The 23,586-nt window shown below is 50.8% G+C and overlaps 7 protein-coding genes across 7 annotated transcripts; 3 read left to right on the top strand and 4 right to left on the bottom strand.

Moving 5' to 3' along the window:
* Positions 1-439: 439 nt before the first annotated feature.
* G6M90_00g061760 (uncharacterized protein) lies at positions 440-1,885 on the bottom strand (the record flags this gene model as incomplete). The annotated part of the gene is made up of 1 exon (XM_014687209.2): positions 440-1,885. One exon carries the CDS (start codon positions 1,883-1,885, stop codon positions 440-442), a length of 1,446 nt encoding a protein of 481 aa, XP_014542695.2.
* Positions 1,886-3,049: 1,164 nt separating this feature from the next.
* Positions 3,050-4,083, bottom strand: MOS1 (High osmolarity signaling protein MOS1; the record flags this gene model as incomplete). Its single annotated transcript, XM_014687210.1, has 2 exons — positions 3,050-3,874; positions 3,988-4,083. 2 exons carry the CDS (start codon positions 4,081-4,083, stop codon positions 3,050-3,052), a joined length of 921 nt encoding a protein of 306 aa, XP_014542696.1.
* A 5,502-nt stretch (positions 4,084-9,585) lies between these two features.
* Positions 9,586-10,276, bottom strand: G6M90_00g061740 (uncharacterized protein; the record flags this gene model as incomplete). Its single annotated transcript, XM_014687211.1, has 2 exons — positions 9,586-9,989; positions 10,051-10,276. The coding sequence occupies 2 exons, from the start codon at positions 10,274-10,276 to the stop codon at positions 9,586-9,588; spliced, it is 630 nt and encodes a 209-aa protein (XP_014542697.1).
* A 385-nt stretch (positions 10,277-10,661) lies between these two features.
* AVT6 (Vacuolar amino acid transporter 6) lies at positions 10,662-12,781 on the top strand (the record flags this gene model as incomplete). Its single annotated transcript, XM_066130726.1, has 4 exons — positions 10,662-10,944; positions 11,262-11,842; positions 11,899-12,058; positions 12,111-12,781. 4 exons carry the CDS (start codon positions 10,662-10,664, stop codon positions 12,779-12,781), a joined length of 1,695 nt encoding a protein of 564 aa, XP_065986906.1.
* Positions 12,782-13,311: 530 nt separating this feature from the next.
* cyt-21 (mitochondrial 37S ribosomal protein bS16m) lies at positions 13,312-13,721 on the bottom strand (the record flags this gene model as incomplete). Its single annotated transcript, XM_014687213.1, has 2 exons — positions 13,312-13,579; positions 13,645-13,721. 2 exons carry the CDS (start codon positions 13,719-13,721, stop codon positions 13,312-13,314), a joined length of 345 nt encoding a protein of 114 aa, XP_014542699.1.
* A 362-nt stretch (positions 13,722-14,083) lies between these two features.
* Positions 14,084-15,369, top strand: NNRE (NAD(P)H-hydrate epimerase; the record flags this gene model as incomplete). Its single annotated transcript, XM_066130725.1, has 7 exons — positions 14,084-14,095; positions 14,178-14,286; positions 14,343-14,408; positions 14,464-14,558; positions 14,828-14,924; positions 14,982-15,210; positions 15,267-15,369. The coding sequence occupies 7 exons, from the start codon at positions 14,084-14,086 to the stop codon at positions 15,367-15,369; spliced, it is 711 nt and encodes a 236-aa protein (XP_065986894.1).
* Positions 15,370-18,565: 3,196 nt separating this feature from the next.
* On the top strand, positions 18,566-19,835 carry AFC3_1 (Serine/threonine-protein kinase AFC3; the record flags this gene model as incomplete). The annotated part of the gene is made up of 2 exons (XM_014687215.2): positions 18,566-19,034; positions 19,096-19,835. 2 exons carry the CDS (start codon positions 18,566-18,568, stop codon positions 19,833-19,835), a joined length of 1,209 nt encoding a protein of 402 aa, XP_014542701.2.
* Positions 19,836-23,586: the final 3,751 nt, after the last annotated feature.

Below are 23,586 nucleotides of genomic sequence, written 5' to 3'. Positions count from 1 at the left end.
TTGAGGTCTCACCCTCATGCAGTAGTGAAGATGCGGGTCGGCCAGCCATGATACATATTGGCCGGATCTACCGGCTATCTACCGGATATGAAGTGACTATCAAGATTGTTCGAGATACACCCACTGTAGACGCGAGATAACAACTGCACGAGACGATTGGGGCGGAGAAGTGACCGACAGCTCCTGGATGTACTCAGTCTTATACAAAGCCGGCGGGTTGGTGTCTGGGAACGACGCGCCAAGGCCGCTTTTCGCACGATCAATAAGACAAGATTGATGGCTTTGTTTTGAACCCTATCTATCATCACGGTATGAACTCTGCTGCCGATTACGGCTCAACATTATAAGTTAATATCATGATAATTCAAATTGAACGTAAATATTGCCGCGTTCATGGAACATTGGGAACACCCCCCTTGAGGACCCTCGAATCATTTACCTAGCTGAGAAACGGCTTCAAGTCTATATCAGTAGGAGCCTTGACATACTGCAAGTTAAATGGCATCCTTGTGATCTTGGTACACTTGTTCTTGGACCTCTTGTTCTCCTTGCTTTCAAACCGATGGTCCATCCAGGCCATCCACTCGGCCGCACCGGCGGTCAAACTCGGCCGATGGCCTTGCGTAGGAAACAACCTCAGGTGCAGTTCATTACCGTCATGACACGAAGAATTCCACGCCTGGACTGTCGTCTTCCACGACACCGCCGTATCATTCTGTCCCTGGACAACAAAGACCGGCGCCGGACTCGGATCGCCCTGTGCCGGAGCCACCATCTTCTCCCACTCCAGCAGCGTAGGAATATCCTTTTCAGCGCCTGCCACCGAGACGAGCTGGCTAGCGTCCAGGTCTACACTGATGCCAATCACAGATTCCAGACATAGCTGTGCCTCGACTGCCAGCTGCGTCCTGTTCCGCAAGACTGGCGACAGCATCGACTCCCTGTACGAGGGAACGGCGCGCTGCGCCGCGAGGAGCACGTATGGTAAGAACCCGGCGCCGGTGCCCTTCTGCGCGCCCGAGGACGTGGAATTCGCCGCCAAGAGGCTATCCACGAGCTGTCTGATGAAGTACGTCGCGGGGGCAATCGCCACGCTGCCGAGGTACGTCGTGTCGTTGCGCACAAATCTGCTCTCTGCGAGTTTCCAGACGGCGCCGCCGCCCTGCGAGTGGCCGAAGCTCATCCACTCCTTAGTAAATGACGCCGGGAATGCCTTGCGCGCCGCCACCACCGAGTAGTACACGTCGCCTGCCTGCGCGGGAAGACTGAGGTACTTGTGGCTGGTGTAGTTGTTTCCCAGGCCGGCGTAGTCGGTGGCGACGACGGCGTAGCCCCTTTCCAGGACGGGCTGCCAGGTGGAATAGTCGTACAGCGCGGGCCCGTTGGACGGCGCGCAGCCGGGAGAGATGCCAATCGTGCCGTGGGCAAAGGCGGCCAGCCTGTACTTGTGGATGGAGGTGTTTGACGCCGACGCAAGTTCCTGGGCAAAGGAGTAGCGCGGCGTGTAGGGGAAGGCGATGAATCCCGTGGCGGGGACGACGGAGCCGTCGTAGTCGAGGGATGTGTATTGGAAGCGGAAGACGGTTGCGCCGCCGTTGATGGTGAGGTTCCGGGGGTCGAGGGGCTGGAGCTTGAGGAGTTCCCCCGGGCCAAGAGACGAGGAGAAGTTGGAGGCTGTTTCGTAGAAGGGGTAGTCGAACTCGAGGCCGACGACGGATATGTCTGCCTCGATGGTCCTGTTGAGGCGGCGCTGGCAGTCCTGGCCGCAGGAGTGGGCGTTGGCGACGGCCGGCGAGACGTTGAAGTTGGCGGCTTGGAGGGCCGCAGTGAAAGTCGGGAGGAGGAGGAGTAGTAGGGGTGAGAGGGGCATCTTGATCATGTTCATGTTCGCGTTTTGGCCGATTTCTGCGGTCGTGGTCTTACACGGCTCGATGTTGCAGATATCGACGGCCCAGAGCAAGGGATGGATATACTATAAAAGTAGTCTGTTGCGTAGTTCATCTCGGTCCAAATAGCTCACCTCTGAGATCATTGCTTGTTTCTCTGCTCAGAGCCGCACTTACGTACCCTGGGTAGTTTGTCCTAGCGAGCACTTCTTGCCACAGCCGAGGTATTCTGTTTAAACGGTCACAACTAACGGAGATAAAAATACCTAGCCAGCACCAATGACGACTTCGTTGACGCGAGTTATCCACATTGTCCCCGCTTCACGATCGTTGGGATTCCCGATTATGGGGAAGAGGGGCACAAGTGAGAGTGCGAGTATGCTCCGCCGGCCTTGTCTGGAAATAATCTGGGTAATTTGTCATAGCATAGACGTTTGCACTTGTTACAACGTGCTGACTTGTCGCTTCAGCTTTATTGACCTATGGACTAGATATTCCCACCAGCTAGAAAAGCATCCAGTTCTCTCAAATCACCATTGCGACCTCACAATATACACATGTCGCACCAGCCCCCTCTTTCGCCTCGCTCTTTCCATAATTCCCGGCCTCAGTCTTACAACGACATTCCTGTGAGGCGAAGAACCTCTATCCCGTTGTCGGACCTCTACTAAAACAGTACGTTCTGAACCATCATGGGACCAGTCCACCCTTTGTCGAGAACACCAGCCATGTTGAAAATAAACAAGATATAAAAAAAAAGTGAGCAACAGAAATCAAGAAAACTAATCAAGGCTGATGTGGCAGAAGAAATTCTTGCCGATGCCAGCGTGGGATAGTCGTCCAAATCTACTCCATCCAATACATGCCCAGGAACCCATAGTTTTGCGAAAGGATAAAAAAAAACATCAATAGCAAAGACACAAAGTGAAAGGCAGGCGCGAGAGATCAGATGCTCCGCAGTCGTCGCTTTAAGGCGTTACATGAAATAACAGCGAATCAACCAGCCAAGTCCGATTGTGACTGGCGATCCACTGAACGGGCGAGAGGTTGGGCGTGACGATATTAAATTGGTATTGTTCGTCCAAAGTCATATCTTTTGACATACTCGCTGTATGAAAAGATTGGTGAGAGTGCGTGCGTTGTGTGTTTTTCTCGTCGTTAGCTCATAATAGGATGAGATAGTTGCTAGGAGCGATGCCAATTTCGTTAGTACCCCGTCTCCGGGCTTGCCACCACCGTCCACTGACGTCAGATACATCCAGGATTTCATGCTTGCTGAAGGAAATCTCGTTCGCATCTGAAGGATTGGCCTCGTAGCTATAGATGGCTTTGGCCTGATATGGGTAATCAATGGGAGGGAGAACCTCTTCATCGTTGGACTTGTTGTTCGGCTGCATCGTGTTGTTGCCATATGTTGGCATCGTGGGCGCAGTTGGAGCCTGAGATGCACCACCGACGGGTGAGGGGTTCTCGAAACCATTAAGCTGGGCAGATGTATACATCTGCGGCGGCTGCACAGAGTTGGATGTCTCAGGGCGGCCGGTACCACCATAGCCGTTCATTGCTTGGTTATGCATCGCACCGGAGTCCTTGGACAGCGCGAATGAATCCAAGAATGCCCGCGGTGTTGAAGAAGGCGTTGAGCCGAAGTAAAAGATCCAAACAATGACTACCATGGACAGGAGTATGAAGCCCGCAGCCGCGGCCTCTCTAGCCCCATTCTTGGAATAGACGAGGGAGTTGACTCCAGAGGTCACCAGAACCATACCTCCAGCCAAATAACCGGTAACAGCAACGTGGTATGTTTGGATAGCATCGCTGGCGACCACTATTACAACACCAACGATAAGGAACAAGCTGTAAACGACAGCCCACCAAGCGAATGGAGGGAAATTACCGTCGGGGTTGTCCTTGTCAGGCAGTCCCTTATTCTTGTTGGCCTGAACTTGGGCGATGACGCACGAAATAAAAGTAATAAACCAGGCAAGCTATTGACGCGTTTGTTAGTGAATGTTCATGCCACTACGAGGAAGCGCCGTGTTGAAGTGACGTTGATGAGGCATGGCAAAATAAAAATTCATGAGAGTGTGGGACGACTAACAAGAGAGATGGAGATGGTTGCCAACGCAAAAGGATCACCAAGAATATTGCCCAGCGACATTCGCTTTCGGCCACCATATGGCCGCGAGTGTTCCATTTTCACTAGTGACGGAGAGTACTGCGAAGCGTAACCTGGCATAAGGAACGAGACAGCGACTCGGATCGCGAAATACGGCGGAAATGAATCGTGGGCGCGAAGAGGGACAAGTTGGTCGTGTCAAGAAGCCGGCAGGGAATCTGGTCTGCGGAAAGGAGTGCGCGAAGAGAGGTACCGGCGGACGAGTTGATTGAGTGGGCGACGGACGGATGCGAGACTGGGGGAAAGACAAAGACCAAGCACAAAAGTGGCCAAAGAGGACCGGACCGGCACAGCCGCAAGGAGAATCGAAACAGGTGAAGCAAGTCGTGGGGGAAAGAGTGACAGAGCAGCAACAGCCCTCAGTAGAGAGTAAAATTGGCGATTTGGCAGCCGTTCAAGCGAAGGTCATCAAGAGCCGCGATGGTCAATCAGGCTGCAGACTGGATGGAAAGAAGAAAAACGTCGCTGGAGAATGAGACTGGGACCAGAAGCTAGTCTGGCGCTGGTGACCAGTGTCCGTGGGCGTCTGTCCAGGTGTGTTGGCGCCTGGTCTGCCTCGACAGAGCGCGCGAGGTGCGGCGGGGAGCGGTACGTGGCTTTTCGTGGAGCGTGTGCTCGGTTTTTTTTTTGGCGTGCCAGCCACGTATTACGGAGTACCAAACCAGTCTTTTGGCTGCCAACCTGGTGGACGAGACGCTCCCTGCAAAGGTATTGGAGGTCAGACTCCGTTCTGCTGGGTATGAATACGACTGGCAAATTTAGCACTTGACCCGATGGCTGGGTGCGACCGACAGTGGCAGAGGTTGGTGCTCGACGTGCTCGACGTGCTCAAGTGGACTCAAGGTGCTGTTCCTTGTTAGATTGGCAAGGCCTAATTCGCGCCACAGGAGGACGGTGGAGTGTGTTGGTCGTGGATTGCAGGGATGCGCTTTGATGCGAAGAGGCGAGGTCGAAAGTACTAACCGTAGAGTCAATGAGAAGTGGGAATGAACGGGTTGAAGTTGAAGCAAGGCCGCAGACGCAGCGAGAAAGGAGGAAATCGAAGCGAGAGAGGAGCGGCAGTGATACGATTGTTGAAGGATTGGAGGTAAACCCGGAGTCAAGGGCATGCGTAACAGAATCCGGGACACAAGGGTGTGCATGTGGTGTGATGGTCCAAGAGCTTCAAACACCAGGCCGACGGCTGGATAAACTGGGCTGCGTCCTTGGCGTGGCAGGCCTTGATTATGGCAAGTTGAGGAGCGTCGAGGCACGTCGGGGGGGAAGGATATTTGAGTGGCGGTGCAGGCTAGCTCTCATCGTGTTCCAGAGTGCGAAGTACGGAGCGGCTTGATCGGTTGACTGACGGGGAAGCCAAAGCAGAGACAACGGTCGACAACTAGAGACACGGAAGGCTTTGGGCGATCGGATGAAGGCGAAAGGAAAGACTAGTAGCCAACCAGCCGCATGAGAGAGAGACCAAATTCTTTAGCAAGATGGTTGACGATGGATGGCTAGCATGGGGGGTTGAGTCTGTGGCTGCATGGAAACAGGGTTACGGTCAGGGTCGCATCGTCTGAATTGAAGGTGTGAAGGCGTGAAGGTGCCGTGGTGGTTGGACGACGGACGCATAGCCCCCTCGTACTGTGCATTGCCAGCTTGCGGAAGGCGCGAAGGGAAAGGGGTGAGGGGCGGTGTTGTGCACAACTTGGCAGGCACGGAGAGACGCTCGGCTGTCCCTTCCCGTCCACTTGCTGTCCATGAGGAAGAATGACTACGATTGACCTCTGGAGTAATGGGCCATGGAATCCTATTTCGACATAAGAAAGCTAGAGGTCATTGCATCGCCAACATGCCACAGCAACACGCCTGTTACATCATGTTTGATACACTGATGACGAACGCCGCGTTTACGTTTCTTCGGATCCCACCACGTCCGTGTCGCGCCTACCGGATGGTGGCGGGCAAAGGAATGAGCAGATGAACGAGTGTGAACAACGGATTGTCCTTGGCATTGGCACTGTCCATTGTGATCTGGAGCGCGAGTACGGAATACCCAGCGCCGCCCACTGGAATGTAGGAGCAAGGAATTAGTTGCTGTAGCCTGTTTCTGTGTCAATGCTAACAAGATGAAAGCGTGACCAAAAGCGCGCAGGCTGGCTAAATGGGTTGGTCTTGGGTGCTCCTTTCACACGCGCACAGAAACAAGAGCCACATTCAACTGCAGCGCGACTTGCTGGAAAATACCAACATATGATCCAGGGTAAGCGTCTCGATGGGATGTGGTCCAAGGCACGCCAAACCCACAGATGATGCCCAAGCAGAACGGTTGAATGGCGCCACTTTCCGTCGATTCCCACAGAACCCTCGATTGATTAGCACCGCTTTGCTAATGCTCAACAGAGGTTGAGATACTTACCAGTCTAAGCGACTGGACGAAAATACCAAAGCTCATGATAGGCTCCCCGCCTTCCGTTGATGCCGGCCATGACCCCTGCTCGAGACCCAGGGGAAGCAAGCGTTTCAGCACCGGAGTGGTGGGCCTGGCCGTCAAAAGACATCGTGTCTGGTGGCTGCTTCTGTCGTGCTCGTTGCATTGTACAATACGTACACGGCAGATGTCTGAAGAGATTGATGAAATCGGACTACGGAGTACTTACTTTACTACCTGCGGTTCTTTCCCCCCTTCAAACACTCCGTAACCAGTCGTTCGGTAGGACTACCTAGGTAGTTGTGAGCCTACCGCCTCCACAAAGAGCCGATTGCCGGATCCCCAGAAGGAAAACACCAGCGACCTGTCTGTTAGCTTGTCAGACGCTAAAAAAAAAACCCTGGAAGATCAAAAGCTCCTAGGGTACAAACGTGGTTCTACCGATCGGTCACCCTCGCTAGTTGTCAATCCTCGCTGCGCCATACCACGTGCATTATAGGCCCATGAGGACGAACCAAAGTGAGCACTATGTTAACTACCTAGATAACTATTATTTAGGCGCTCGACTCTTCGAAGCTATAACCTAGAATTCAAGCAGCTGGCTAATTGGTAGTCATATAAGGCCTCATCTCTGCGATCCCTCGGGTATTGTTTAAGGATTTGTGTTAAGAGGAGGCTTGAAAACGAGCCACGAACTAGATCAGACACTACTAGTTTCCTGCGGACAGCCCATCAAATAACAGGCCCTCCGTCCAGACATCTATCACACAAGCAGCTTGACCCCAATTAATAATAGTAAGATCAAGTCTGGCTGGCGAATCAACAGACATAATATTTTGTACTCCGTAGTACCAGGTCGGCCGGATCCTGCCGTGGCCTGAGCTCATATCCACGATCCACTTTCTTTTGTTGACTTTTGTTGAAACGGCGCTTTTTCAAAGTTGTCCTCGGCTGTGGGTTCGAAAGTTTTTTGTCTTGAGACGGCGCTTGGGCACTACCGAAGCCCTGCTCATTCTCCATGCTTCCCCTCTGGTCGGCACAGGAGCTTCTCTTGTTGAAACCATGTTACTGGTCCAGTGAATAATTTCCCGAATTTCGTTGCTCGACGACAGATGAGCTCAAGCGCAGTACCGTGAGTGGATGATGACTGTCTAGTTCCGGCCCTAACATCATCCATCGGCGAGGCCGGATGACGACGGGGTTAGATGAACATGTTTTATGGTGCGAAACAAGATCCGACCGTATTGACTTCGACAATAGCGCCATATTCATGCCGAGGTATGGGTTCCATGTACTGCGGTAACATCCACATCGTCGATTCACTGCTTATAATGACATGGGGCCTCTTTTGCAGGATAGAACCTAGAATTCTGCTATCTCGCTTTATCAGACTGTTAGTTCAGCCTCCGAGCCACATTAGAATGCTAGGATGAAGAAATTAAAAACAGAAGACTATAATTATTTTGTAAGTCCTGGCCGATTTGAAGTCTAGGATGATAGATTAACCCTACATCATAAGTTCGAAATTCCGCCATGGCTGCTCACAAAGCAGTCGTTCTTGAGCACGTAGCATTTAGACCGGCTCATCTTGGGCACAGAGCCTACATACCTAGGTGATAACTACATGTGAAGAACGTGACGTTTCAGCAAATCGGCAATAGTCCTCAGCATCACTTGACACTCAAACTTGATTTGCTTGGGATTTGGGGGTTTGATCTACTGTACCCCCACGTCGAGAGCAATGACTTGAAAGACGCTTGGGTGGGCATGAGGATATTTCATGGCCTCGACGGTATTGGAGATTGCTAGAGGCATAACTCTCGACGGAGACGTCACACAGACATGTGCTGTCAGAGCTCCCCCGATGGCTAACAAGTCAATCACTCGCAACCGGTATCATCGTCCGGAAATACCCCATTATTTTTTGGCTTCCCCGGGTCCGGGTTACCGTTGTCTTGCAGACTATCTGCCGGTATCATCTGCACTTAGTGCTTGGTTGTTCTAAAGCGGGACTCATTCGATTCGCACAGGGGTAACGGACAAATGATCCCCAAGTCATGTCGTAACGTAGTATATAGAACATAGCTGTATACTCGATAGTGAGCCAACGCTAGCCGACACTGTAAATTCACCTATTTTCATCGAGGCACCGTTAATCATAACGGCTTCTCTTTCGCCCCCTTCTCTTCCCTCATTCTTCTGGGATCAATTATACATACTCCCGTTAGTGGAAGGAGGCACGAGTGCTGGAGCCTGGTAACTGCAAGCTTCGTAACTCTCACCCGTCAACCACAACCGGGACATTGGCCTTTGGGATGGTGCAAGTACTATGGGGTACAGTTGGAAGTCCGACCCCGGGATTTCAGTGATAAGACCGCCTGAGGCGTGTTACTAGTGTCCTTGTGGACCTGAAACGCGGACATGGTTGATGCCGGATTGGTATGTGAAACTGGTGGTTACGGAGACGCTGTGTGTGCGTCATGACGAGAATTCCGGATTTACCCATTTCTAAACTGAAATCTTTCATCGTATCTGGTGGTGACGGAGGAGCCTGGGGATAAGTCTCGGGGATGGCTGTGGATTCACGCCCAAGAGTTGGGTCACCGGCAAACGCGTTTCGACGATCCCCAATCCCAACATACACTTTAATACTCCTTTCTGGAAGGTATATTAATGACTAGGATTGTTTCCGGCGCGAAATTGCTTTGGTAAAGCACACCGAGGGATATGGATTGGGCTGAGCTTGAGATACACTCTTTGTAGTATTCCATTGAACCAGGCCCAATATTGATGCTGGGTTTTCAGCCAATGAGACAAGAGGGCAGTTTGTGATTTGAATGTTCAAATATAGACTAGTCCGCCTAATCTGATATTTAGCTATGTACTATCATATAATCGTAACCATCAAAGCAGGGCTATGTCGCTGACAATAGTCTCTCCTCAAAAATGCAGGGTATCATGAATGCTTTCAACATCTCCTCGTAATTTTCTTGACAATTGAACTCCCAATGATGATCCTGGCAGGCCATTGCGCAATTGTCTACCACCTATCATGATGCAAACCATCTTGCGGTCTGCTCCAACCAAGCCAGGTCAGATTTGGTATTGGCCTATATTTGCTTGGCGTCCTCAAAAGCCCGCTCTCTCTGCCGAATCTGCTTCTCTATCCGTTCCACCCGTGTTTCGACATCAGCAAGAGACTGAGAGTTGTTCAGCACCCAATTTTCGTACCAAGCGCGGATGACCATCTCGCTTCTTCGTCTTAGCTCAGAAATTTCTGCCAATTGTGCAATCTGGGTTGCCTCGATAGCTTTCATCTTGTCCGTCAGGGCTATGAGAGATGCGCTTTCCGACGGATCGGGTATGGGGCTGTCTTGTACAGCCGTGAGGGAAGATAGCGCCGAGGAATAGGCAGGCGCCTGCGATAGTACGATGGATTGAATTGCGTCGCTTGACAGCTGAGATGGTGGTACAGAGGCATCCGGGGAGTGGAAAAGGTCCGGATTAGACTTGTCTAGGCTTATATCAGTTCAGTGTATAACATAGTAGCGGGTGAGGTTTTGGTGCACACTGACAAATTTTAAGAAGTTCGTTGTAGACTCGGAAATGGGAGATGATCATCGAAAACCGTCTTTCCATATCCTTCAACTTCTGAGCAGCAGAGTCTTTGTGTACATGAGGGAGTGATGTCGCAGGGCCATGGAGGAGATGCTCGAGGCGGAGGAGACGCGACTCGAGGAGATTGATTGTGGCAAGTGTCGTCTGATCCAGGGTGTTGTCCATGTCGGCGGCAGCAGCCATTGCAATCGTTAGGAATCGTTGCTGCAGGAGCCTTCTTGGAGAGCAAGACTGTGTGTGCCTATTAGGACGATGAGCAGACGTATGTGGCAATTAACAAATTGACCCTACCAGTACTCCGTATTCGCGATTCGAGATTCGAGAACCGAGCAAAGCATCACCTCGACGTACCACGCCGCTGATTGGCTGTGAGCCGCACAGGTCACTGATCAGGCCCCGCTCAATGACACGCCGTGTCCTAGCAAAAGCCAGCCAACCAGTCAGGTAAAGGCCACATGCGGGCTTAAGCCAGATAAATGCCAACTGACGCCAAGCCAATGCCAGCCAAATCAAGCCCTGTCTCGTGAGGCGTGACCACATAGACGTCAATTCCGACGGGTGGCCAACGATGTCGCTTCCTCCGCCCAACCTTCCAACTCTTCAACAAACGCACTGCCGGTCGATTCTTCTTCGGTCCTCTCGATACTTGGCATTTCCCAGTCCAGAAATTCGGACTGTTCACTCGTTTCTCATCCTGCGCATACTGCTCTGCGCATCTGCGAGCGCCCTCTCCACGGCGGCCGGGACGGTGTTGGGAGGAGGGCAAAGAAAAGACTGGCCTGCTGGTCATTCCCAGATCTACGGTGATTCCAACTTCCGAGGCGACGACGAGGAAACGCACACAGCACCTGGTGCTGCGTGTTGTTGACATAGTAGCAGCCTGCTATGACCAACTATTCAACCATTTCGGATGGTAATTCTGCCAGACCTCGTAACGACATGCCAAGGTGCGAACCCATCGAACCCATATTCACGTGCGTAGCACAACGTCGCAGAATACTGACCGATGCCCTTTTTCTGTAGGACACGACGACGTGGAGGCAAGGATGGCGGTCACGGCGGGCAAGCCTCGATGATCAGCAGTATCGTCAATCTACTAAATACGAGTCCGCACCCCCTTATCAGTTCACTCATTGGTGTCATGCCACCGCTAATGCTCGCTCTATAGTTGTCGGTGCTGGTACGCTGGCGATGCCTTCGGTCCTATCTCATATGGGAATAATGCTTGGTGTTTTACTTGTAATATGGTCTGGCCTTACCGCTGCCTTCGGTCTTTACCTGCAGTCTAAATGCGCCCGTTATTTGGATCGTGGAGCTGCTTCCTTTTTTGCCCTGTCGCAAATCACCTACTCACAAGCCTCTGTCGTCTTTGACGCAGCCATCGCTATCAAGTGCTTTGGAGTAGGCGTATCATACATGATTATCATCGGAGACTTGATGCCTGGCGTCATGCTCGGTTTCAACAGTCGTGCCGACCATATCCCATATCTTGTCGACCGTCATTTCTGGATTACGGCTTTCATGCTTCTGGTTATTCCTCTCAGTTTTCTTCGGAGACTTGATTCGCTCAAGTACACCAGTCTTGTTGCCTTGGTTTCGATTGGGTACCTCATCGTTTTGGTCATATACCACTTTGCAGTTGATCCGCACGCAGACCCTAGCAATGTTCGAGTCATCAAGTGGGCCGGTGCTGTCGAAACATTGAGTGCTCTACCAATTGTTGTCTTCGCTTATACTTGTCATCAAAATGCAAGTAAAGTTCTCGGGAAAACTGCTGCTTGTACGCGCTGCTAACCGGATGTTAGATGTTTTCAATTGTTAATGAAATCAAGGACAACTCTCCATCAAGCATGGTCAGGGTAATTGTTTTGAGTATTGGATCAGCTGCTAGTATCTACCTTGTGGTCGCCATCACTGGTTACATTACCTTCGGTAATGATATTGTCGGTAATATTGTTTTAATGTGTAAGTGCTCTTCCCATGGCCTTGACTCACAGCCATCCCTAATACAATTCAGACCCCACTGGAGTTGCGTCGACCATTGGCAAGGCCGCAATTGTTATTTTAGTTTTATTTTCCATCCCCCTTCAGGTTCATCCTTGCCGCGCCTCATTAGACGCGGTTTTGAAATGGCGACCAAGCCGCTCGCAGTCAGGCAATGGCCGCATATCATCATCTGTATCTGCCGCGGCAACGGTCTCCCGAGGTGACCACGGCACCGCCCCCATGTCTGACACCCGCTTCGCACTCCTTACTACCCTTATTTTAACGCTAGCATACTTTACCGCCCTGTCAGTCAGCAGTCTGGATCGCGTGCTTGCCTTTGTGGGAAGTACGGGCTCGACGTCCATTAGTTTTATCTTACCGGGCCTCTTTTATTACAAAATAAGCGACCCTGAAAGCTCGTATCACCAGCGGCTCATGAAAGAAGACGACGATATGGAAGACTCAGGGTTGTCGGATATTGAGGACTCTGCGCACCTGGCCGGAAACAGCGCCAGTGTTCTGGACAGCACGCCAGATTCATTAAATCACAGCCCGTGGCGCTGGAGAAAAAAATGGCGATGGGACTTGGAGCACCTTGACCACGGCTTGGTTAGAAAACTTGCCCTTGCATTGGCCGTTTACGGCGTAGTGGTCATGGTCGTATGCTTGTTCATGAACATATTTTTTGCAGCGTCTCATTAGGCTCGAATATTGGAATATAGGTAAAGGGGTGCCTGATGAAGACTGATTATATACCGCAGTTACGAGCATGACGGCGTGCGGGCCAGGGAATCAAAAGCAAACAATTTCTTTGAGTGACGGGCGGACATGGTATTATTTAGCTGGCGCAGGCTGTAAGCAGCTGGCTGTTTTTTCTTGGATTAAGGTTTATTTGTATGTTTACGCAATTAGAGGGCATAATACACCATTGGCATGGGATAGGCGATGTCATCACTTCTCTCCGCTTTTCACACCTGTGGCTCAACTAACTATAGTCTTATTTCATTTGTCTCTCGGTGGCAGCGTACTTCCATGACTTTCCAGAGATGAAGATCTTTCATCGCATGATAATAGATGTTTCCATCTGACCTTACTACTTTGCTACCAAAAAAAAGGTATTCATAACCCAAGCCAACGCCTTAAATGCTCAACATGCCTTCTATCATACAATCCGTCCATTACGCGATCAATAATTGTACATCGGGTCCCCCTTAGCTGAAAACTTCGTTTCCTTATCGAATCTTCACCTTTTCCGCATCGACTGTCTCGTTTTTCTCGCTGGGCTTGGGTCCGAATACCTTCTTCGGCAGGATTCCGACCATGGACAGCAATCGCCACGCCGTGTCGGTAGGCTGGGCGCCAACACCGATCCAGTATTTGGCGCGCTGTGTATCGAGCTTGATATCCTTGTGGAGCTTTCCTGAATTGTCGTAAGGATCGGGCTTGGGGACAGGGTCGTAGGTGCCGAGAACCTCGAGTGGGCGAGAGTTTCGTGCCGTGCTGCGTTTTTTGCCCGTTAGCAAAGGTCGAATTGACGGTTGGCAAAGGGAGCGGCAGGCGCATACCGTGCATGGGCCACGACGATATTGTAGAACGGGGAATTTCGGCGCCCGAAGCGCGCGAGACGGATCTTGACAACCATAGTGGAATTGGCGTCGTGGATTTTTTATTTTGGGAATGGACTCGAGGATTGCGAGCTGGCTAGCAAGTACGTACTGGCACAGAGTTTCAATTGAGAGGAGGTTCTGGGTGGAATTTTGGCCGGATGTCTGGTTTTGCCGCCCCGACCAATCAGCAGTGGCGGTGGCGCCTGTCTGGGGGAAGCTGTCAAGGTTGACCACCTCCCACCTTCCTGGTGATGTCAGTGGCCTCGTTCCAACAACATCTTCGTCATTGTGAACACGAAGGAATGTTGGGCAGTTTTTACCTTTGCAAGACTACCTCTCTACATAGTATCCGCGTTGATCGTCTTCTTGAACACTCAGAATATATTAATCATCTAATATGGCTCTCAAGGTAGCTCCAGCTCTGGCACTGGCTCCTTTGGAGTCTTTGGCTTCGAGGGTAGAGACAATACTAATTTTTACATTGTGTGCAGACTCTAGGAGCTAAAACGGCTGCAGCCCTGGACCAGGAGCTGATGAGCACTTGCGCCTTTTCTATTGACCAGCTGATGGAACTTGCTGGCCTATCCGTTTCCCAGGCTGGTAAGCCATTAACACCAATATCCCATGGCTACAGCATTGTCCTTATCTTGCCGAAGTTTATCGAGTTCACCCGCTGAATAAGGGCCGCCGAGTCCTCGTCGCTTGTGGTCCTGGAAATAATGGTGTGTCGCTTCGAGTCTTGTTGCCACTGATTATTGGAGTCTAACAACCATCAAGGCGGAGATGGGCTCGTGGCGGCTCGACATTTGTTCTACTATGGATATCAACCTACTATATTCTACCCCAAACGGAGTAAAAACGAGCTGTACCAGGTGAGAAGCCTTGGCAGTTGGGCATCAAGTCGAATGAGATTCCGAATTATCGTATAGCGGCACAGTCACTCGTCCCTGGCTGCATGCGTTTAACCCTTTTGAATTGCGTTACTCTTTCTATGCCGTCTATCCCTTATCCGACCTATAAAGAGTTCTCGAGCAGGTGTTGGGCCCAATGCAACACCAGTCTCCCTCTGGTCTTGTATAGCATAGGGGTCAAGTAGAAAAATCCTGGGTGATCATGGTGCTGACGCTCTTCGTTTTCGTAGCGCCTAGCGAAACAGCTTGAAGACCTCGAGGTCCCTTTTGTCGATGACTTCCAATCAGCAGTGGACTCGACGGATCATATTGTGGATGCGGTTTTTGGTTCGATAGTCGCCATTGGTGTATTGTCATAGCGATGTACTGACACGTCTAGTGCAGGATTCAACTTTTCTGGTGATATTCGCGAGCCGTTCCCCAAGGTCATCCAGGCACTAGAAGAAACAAAAGTCCCAGTTACTTCAGTTGATGCTCCCTCTTCATGGGACATCGAAAGTGGTCCTCCAAAGTCTGGAGTAGGTAGCGCTTTCATGCCTGCCACACTCGTCAGTCTAACGGCCCCGAAGCCCTTGGTCAAATTCTTCAGGGGACGTCATTTTGTTGGTGGTCGGTACGTACAAGCGTGATTTGACTCGGTTCTGGCAGATGAGCTCACACGCCCACAAGTTTCGTTTCGCCGTCCATTGCAAAGAAATATGATTTCGAGGTGCCAGAGTACCCTGGTGTGGATCAAATTGTCGAAGTCCCCATAACAAGTGAGAAGCTTTGAGTATTAAGCAAGAAGTGTTAATAGGTGTATAAGATCGCCAATGATAAGCTCTCCTTAGTTTCTTGTGGCAGTCCCTCGGTTTGCTGAAATACATTCTTTTTCTTTTGTTTCTGAAGCATTGGTGTTACATAACTCTGCAACCGCCTCGGAGACTATTGGGACAGACGGGGCTTGGACATTGGCCGTCGCGCATCTTCTCTCGAATGGTGATCAGGCCGTTGGGGCAAAACAGCAACGGTGGATGGAATGAATGGCAAAACGAAACATAGACGAGATATTCTTTCCCGCAAACTGGGCACTCAGCCGTATGCTCCTTGCACATTTATCGTGGCTTGAGAATACCTTGACCACCTATCGCAGCGTGTAGCAGGTGATCAAGTATCATGGATAGGGAAGACCTTGAGTATTGTTTGCATGGGGATGGAGATGTCAAGGGCGAGAAGAGGAGAAATACTTTCAATCCACGTGTTGACCGATTCCAGGTGAAGCGAGTATCGAAGTGACAAGCTGTCAGGACCAAGTTGATATAGGTGGAGGCATTGGCAGGGCAAACAGCCTCTTAGCACAGAACGGAAACACCAGCAGTTGCCACCGTCCGAGCCTTGGCCGAAGTTGTATGGGTAAACGAATGGGTACGGGGGACTCTGGTTCAACCAGTCAACCACTCTACGGGTATATGACGGTCCTGCTGCGTACAGTGGCCTCGTCGCCGCGGTGGCTGGCAAAGACTCCGATGGGAAGCTTGCGAAACTCCCACAGGGAGAGAAGAACAACATGAAAGGTGCAGAAGGGCCATTTCGACCTGATAAAACTTGTGCAGCACCCGCACTCTGCACTGCTGGACGGGCAACAGCATCTGATCCAGGTCGAACTGGGCACGGCAGTGAATGACCGGAACAAAAGCTCCATCTCCTTTGTGATAGGCTGAATCGGTCGGGCGGCGCATACTGAAAGGCTACAAGGTCCGCTTTTCCAGAACAACAAGGTCGTTTTATCCCTCCGTTTTCTGCTTAGGAGATGCAAGCTGGCCGATGTGGGAGGCGGCAAAAAAAATTTAAAAAATCATGTCGTCCGAAAGGGATGAGCCCGTTTACCCTTTCGGATTAACAATAGGTGGGATGTTCAGGGGAGGCTAAGGGGCCCAAGTTGTAGCCAAGTGGTCGCCGGGCCTGTTGAGCCACGCAATGATCGACAGACTGGATAACTAGTTGGGCCTAGGGGGTCAGTCCTGCGAGACTTTTGCCACAAGTTGTGGCTGGTTACGCAAACCCGACGAAAAGAATCTCCATATCCAGGATTCGGCAATTCTCAAAAGATAATCAACAAGAATAGGGAGGCTGTTTACGACAAATTTTAAAAGTCTCGCCCGGCAACAAGTGTCGCTTCATCTAGCACGTAACTAAGACGACTACAAGACCATCCTCAACGAGCTAGACTCCTGCCTCGGCCGCAACTGGGATTAGCACTACGGCGCAGATAGCCGTGGCGGCCGAAGTCCCTGAAAGAAGGGTCCAAAAGCAAGCTTGACAACTAATACGGGATACTACGATATGATACTCCGTACCCACTGGCTAATGAATCGGCGATGGGGTCGTTGCTGGGATCTCAAGCATAGTAGGCTGTTGGGTGAATCAAGGCGGCTTTCTTGTGGCGCACACAGAACATCTTAGCTATCCATTGTGCTGGCGAACCACTAACCGTTCAGAGCTTCTCGGCTCCGGAAAATAACTACTACTACAAAAGGAGAAGCTTTCCATTAGTTGCTGGGTTTCTTGTCATTACTACTATACAAAGAAACTTGCCTTAGGGAACCAGCACGCCCGAAGATTCCGGAAATAAAGATGCCGCTTTAAAAATAAACCGGACAATGTGGTGGCATTATCTATGGTTACCTTGGCGGTGGATTGGGTTCAAAGAGGACCATGGACTACATTTGCCGTTGACATGGCACTCAATGAGTGACTCGCATAATGAAACACGACAAGATAATCAAGTTGCCATCGGCTATGGAGCGAAATTCAGAATGTCCATGTTGACCGCGGCCATTCCGTATCGACATTTTACTTGCACGTTATCCTGTTGGATGGACGGGGAACCTACTCGTACTCGGAATTGACATCTTCAACCTCTCTTTGAAGCCCCGCATAACAACTTAAGTAGTTGGCGATCCCGGCAACCAACGCCGCAGTGGAGACCAAGACTGGCCTCGGAGTTGAATCTGAGTGGCCTTACGGAGTGCCGACAGTAAAATCCTAGCCGAGTCCCTCGGGCAGAAGCGATTTTGCTTGGGTTTGTCAGTTGGCCACCCAACACGTCATCATTCCTTGTTTGATTACCCAAGAGGCATTGCCGCCGGGACACCACGACGCCCGCCGAGTCATTAGGTGTGGCTGGTACCTTGTCAAAAACTTTACTGCTTGCTGCCACGATATGCGTAGGGCCAGCAATAAAGCCACTGTCGCCAAGCCGCCATGCACGAGGCTGCCCCTGGCCCCGTGGCCAAAGCCTGCGCAAACTGGAGGAGGAGGCCATGGCCCTCTGCCGGACGGGAGCACTGAAACTAGGATATCTTCCCGCAAAGCCAATTTGTTGGCTTCGGAGAGAAATTCATGTGGGTTCGGGGCAAGACGCCGGGGCTCCAAATTGCCATGAGCTTGATCCGTCAGACTGGCCGTCCTCCCGTCGTCAGCAACATGCCGGAGCGTTTGCTCCTACGTCGAAATATGTATCAATATGGCGTTAACGGCAATTTCAATTTGCGGCCAATCAGCGCCGTGTGTTAGATATTATTCATGGTGTTTCTGCACGGCACAAAGGATGAGATTGCCTCCGCTGGCCTTTTCCTTCAACTTTGGACCTTGATTCGTCGAGAATTAAGGCAATGCACCCGTGTTATGAACGTACTTTGCTCAATCTTTTCCTCTTCAAACGTTACTGGAAATGGCCTTGGTCAAGGCGTAAGTTGCAAGGCCATGACAGTAAAACAGCCTGGCCAGCCAAACCAAGAAGGAACAAGAAAAGAAGAGAAAAGCAAAGGACCCGGGGCTCTCCACTTTTGCTAGCTTCGTCCATACACCCAACGTGAATAGAAACACCAGCATGGTGCTTCCCTTATCATCAGACTCACTTTCAATCACTCCTATCATTTATTATGCCTCTAGAGACATTGCCCCCCTTCCGGTATTGCCAGCCGCGAATGCCATACGTCGAGGATGCCGAGAAGTACGCATCTGGCGGCTACCATCCGGTCGACATTGGCGACACGATCTGCAATGGCGAGCGGGCGTACGAAGTTATCCACAAGCTCGGCCACGGGGGCTTCTCGACAGTCTGGGTAGTTCGGTCATGTGCGCCCTCACCATCCTACTTTGCGCTGAAAATTCTTTGTGCCGAGGCTGTGGACATGACTGATGGTGAGTTGAACGTCCTCCAGCACCTCAGAACGGTCGCCGGCCCTGGGCATCCGAACGTGGTGGTTTTGTATGACTCGTTTAAAATCTCTGGCCCTAACGGCAAGCATTGCTGTCTCAGTTTCCCTGTTCTCGGCCCAAGCCTACAGAAGATCAATGTTTCCGCGGCGTTATCCAGTAATATGCGACACCAGGTGTGCCAACAAGTTGCCAGCGCTATGGCATTCCTCCATCATCACGGAGTCTGTCACGGCGGTAAGCCCAGTTCCTCAACCCCTAGGCTAGCTTCAGCTGACTGATGAGCATATCATTGCAGACCTCACTGCATCTAGCATAGTATTCGAGCTTCCAGATATTCAGTCTATGTCTCCAGCTCGTGTATCTCAACTTCTAGGCCCCGTCAAGACCGAGAACCTTAAATTTACTAATGGTCTATGCTCACCGCATGCTCCAAAGCAGGTCATTCAGACTCCCGACCTCTCAGGTCTAGACTACTCTTTGCTCACTCAGATTCGAATTATCGACTTCGGACAAGCCTCCTTCACAGATCGCCCGCCACCATCCCTAGGAGTTCCTATCGATATTTCCCCCCCAGAACTCTGCTTTGGCTATTTACCCTCAACTAAAAGTGATATTTGGCAGCTCGCATGTATTTTCTACCAGATTCACACAAAGGCGGTCTTATTTCCCACAGTTTTTCAGATATTTGAGATCCTAATCGGTACGATTGTGAGCTATCTCGGTCCGATACCCCAACACTGGAAGGGGAAGTTCAACTTCGATGAATACGGCTACTGCGAGCCGGGACAAGTACAGGACACAACAGAACCAGAGTGGTGGTTTGAAGATAAATGCAGCGAAAAGACAATTGATAGCCGGATTACCCAGGAGGCAGTGCATCTCTCTACCTATCAACGGGAGGAGTATGTCCGCTTGCTCCACGATATGGTTGTATACGAACCCGAGAAGCGCCTTTCGGCGGTGGAGGTGATACAGCGTCTGGGGTCAGCCTCGTTCTTGGATGAAGACTCGAGCGAATTAGTGAATAGGAGATGAACACTTGTCAAATACCTTGTAATCGGCCTCCAAGTGTTATCACCACCTTCCAATTAAACAGATCTCAATTAATCTTACAGGGAATACCTAGCGTAAAATAAAATAACTTATTTAAGGCAAATTTAATTTTCTTAATACTAATATTAGCTTATATTATAATATGTATATCTTTATTTTATATTTTTAAATTATTAATAAAAATGAAAAAAAGCTAGCTAATTACCAGGACTATATCTAGGTTTTCCTTATAGTATTTTGCGAATACAAAGGCTTTCTAATTTCAGATAGTTGTTTAGTATTCCACTAGTTTTCCTAAGAAGACATTTCTAGTAGATTCATCTGCAAGCGAGTAAAATTACCACGTAATACAGCGAGTAAAAAAAGGTTGTAAAGAACCGACAGGCGAGGGCTGAAGGCGGAAGGCATGCCGATCCACGCTGGGCTCAGCTAGTTGTTAGTAGCACATCGTTTCGTGTATGAACTGCCGTGGCTCTCGTTTTCTTTAGACATATTGCAAAATAAACGTCCATCTTGCACAATGGGGTCTCATAACGACATACGTACAGGGCCGTTAGGGCCTTGCTATACGTCCAACGCTATATCCCATGGTCCAGTCGGTCAACGACGAGGACTTCAAGACTTGGTATGCACAGGCTACAGCCGTCGTTGAACAACTTCCCTGATGTAGATTTCCTCTGGCTTCACCTGTACCTTCTTAGGATCCGGCGGCGTAGGCTCTTGCTCGAATCATCGTCCACGTTTACACCTTTACGCAGCGCACTTGTGCGATGGAGATTGTAATTGGAGCAAGTGATGAGCTACGCCTATAGGGAAATATATGAGTTGACGCCGTTTCTGGGCCTTTCTATTGGGTTGGCTCTGGTCATAGAATACGACACGCTCAGAACTGGGAACTCATTTTAAGGTAAAACGATGCCGTAATATACTGTGCTCATGCCTCGTGTCCAGAAGAACAATGAATCGTGGCCACGGCTGGTGACGTGAAAAGTCTTTTTATTACTGTCCATAACGCATGCGGTACCAACCGATAACGCTTTAGGGTAGTCGTAGTCATGAGAAGTCAGTGAGATGAGCATGAGAATGAGGAAATTCGAAATTCATGCAGAATGGTCTAGATATGGGCGGGACTAGGGGGAGCTTGCTGAATGGACATGGCTAGGGCGGGCGGCCCAACCACATCTGAATGGCAGGCAGTGATATTTCTGATGTGTCAAACACCAATGTGTCTTTGTGAAAGAATCTTGACGGTCAGGGCATGGGAGGGTAATATAAAAGCCCATCCGAGGCAGGGAGCCTTGTTCAAATCTCTCAAACTCGGCCACGATAACGCTTTGCAATGTTATCGCTTTTCCAAGTAAGCTTGTCATATGGTGGAGCTGCTTTCGGATCTCAGACAACGCAGATCATGCAGGTTATTCCCAGGAACGAGCCAATGACATATAATACCTCAGAATCCTGCATATTGCGTTGTCGTTTTAACGGATCCCTCGGTAGTCACAACGACAAGGGAACTAGAGCAATGGGATTTATGCGTAAGGAAGAAACGCGGGGCTTACACACCGCCGATTCCGGCGGTGAGGACCTCAACGGACACTCGCTGAGGCTATACTTTCGTTGAGTGGGCTTGGTATAGAAATATGCTCATGTCACGGGCCCTGATGCCGTATGCAAGACATGGCAAGTTATTTTGGTACTCTCCGCGAAAGTGGAAGTGGCGTCCGGATTGTCTCGCTTCTGTTGCAGCTCTCCTGCAGCCCGGCACACGTCGGACCTTTGTAGGTTGTCAGAGCGCATCGCACTAGCATTCGGGAATCATGGGTTCAACTACCGCCGTCCCTGTGGCCCGTCTCGCGACTGCATTGACAAATCAGTGACCGAGCAAGGTGAAGTACGCAATATCGTGTCAAGACCCACCCAACGTTAAAAGAAGAGTTGTTCTAGGCTGTGGAGGCGGGATGGTAAAGCAGCATGCGCGGTGGAGAGATACAACGTCTACCGGAGTGAGGCTAAGTTGCAGATGAGGCGACTGGTACCAAAATTGGCTCTTGTTCGTGAGACTTTGGCTTTGCAAACATGTCGGTTGAATTCCAACTGTGATTGCCGATAGCTGGGGCTTGCTTGCCAAGGTACTCCGTAAGGCTGAACGCGTCATGAGCATGAGAGCATGCTTGTCTTGACTTTTGAGTGACTCTCACGCGAGGCTGCCACAGGTGGGCGAGCTTCTGGAAGAATACTGCCTGCACGCTCCAAGCACACCAGTGATGAGCTGAATAAAGGTGGCTGTAGACGCGCGGGGGAACCCCAGGGGGAAATACGGAGTATGGAGTGCGGAGTATGTACTCCATGTGATCAGTCTTGAACCAGGGAGTGCTCCGTGCTCGGCAGTGCTCAGTATCTCCTCACGAAAAACCACTTCTGAGGCCACTCTTGCATTGAAAATAACGTGTCTAGTGAACCGGATTATGCCGCACAACCCCAACGCCAAAGTTCGACCTCAATCTGGAGCATGGGGCCGTGTGGACGATTTGCTGGGGTTAACAGGGACGCGCTCCCTGGTGGCGTCTGGTCTGACGGCTTGTGTCGGCCATGAGCATCAGCAGCTGTGTGGAGACTCAAGGTGATGTTGCAAAGTGTGGGAACTGTCAGTACGCAGCCCTTATTGTAAACGCAACACCCAGCTTAGAATCCCAAATTGCATTGTGCAGTTCGGCTTGGGTGGGCCGACTTGTGACCCTTGGCGCCCCAAATGCAGTGATACCTGTTCACGACAATTAAGATGTGGACACACAATATCTGGACTATGTCGGGGAGCCATTGTTGAGTCATTGTCACGGATTGCACGACGTCGGCGCCAAGGGGAGAGCAGAAAACACTCGGCAGCCTGCCGTAATCGGTGTTTTCTCTGCCACCCATGTGAGTGCCACAAACGCCATTTGAGATGAAGGCTCATCGGGATATCCGTCATCCACACGACCTCGGTGCAAGCCACCAGCACCCAATATTGAACCTGCATGCCATGGCGGGTGGCCATGCGCCCTCCGGCTACTCCCTTGCGAGTAGGCTATGTATGATGCTGCTATTAGAGCCACAGGCTAAGCCGGACGACTGAATATGAAATGAGGACATGGATTTCGTCTTGAGATGTTTGACCGTATTGTGGGATAGATAAGGGCTCGTTGTCGTGCCCACAAATGCCAACTCTCGAGGCAAGCATCTCGGATTTCCGTCGGTGGCAGGTGGGCATCGGTTTTGAGACAGGCCGTCGCCCACGTTGTTAGGCTCGTTTCGACGGATGACCTGGAGAAATTGAGATAAGCACAGAGTCTAGGCAATCCTTGCAATGCTCCATCCCCACTGGCTCGCCACAACAGGGCCGTGAATAGGCTCCGCACTTCTCCGCAGCTAAGAAGGCTTGCAAGATATGCCAGGATGATTCTGGTGGTACGACTCGCGTGCTCTTTGGGTATTGGCTCAGCATCTGGGGGAGCTGGGTCACTTCTGGAAAACGGTGGGACTGTTCCAGAAACGCCTCATTTCGATAGTACATAGTACGTAGTACGGAGTACAATGATAACCATTGATACCTAGGCCAGATGATTGCGCCTCCCTCTCTCATTGACCGTTTCTGGCCGTAGCCGTGGGGGTTTACTTTCTCGGAACTGATTCGCCAGGCTCGACCCTGAAATTGCGTAGCTGAGGTCACGACTGTCAGGTCGCCTCTCGAAGGGGG

The sequence above is a fragment of the Metarhizium brunneum genome, chromosome 3, assembly GCF_013426205.1.
Source record: "Metarhizium brunneum chromosome 3, complete sequence".
Classification (NCBI taxonomy): Eukaryota; Fungi; Ascomycota; class Sordariomycetes; order Hypocreales; family Clavicipitaceae; genus Metarhizium; species Metarhizium brunneum.
The sequence above is the reverse complement of the archived record's forward strand: the minus strand, read 5'-3'. Positions and strand labels throughout refer to the sequence as shown.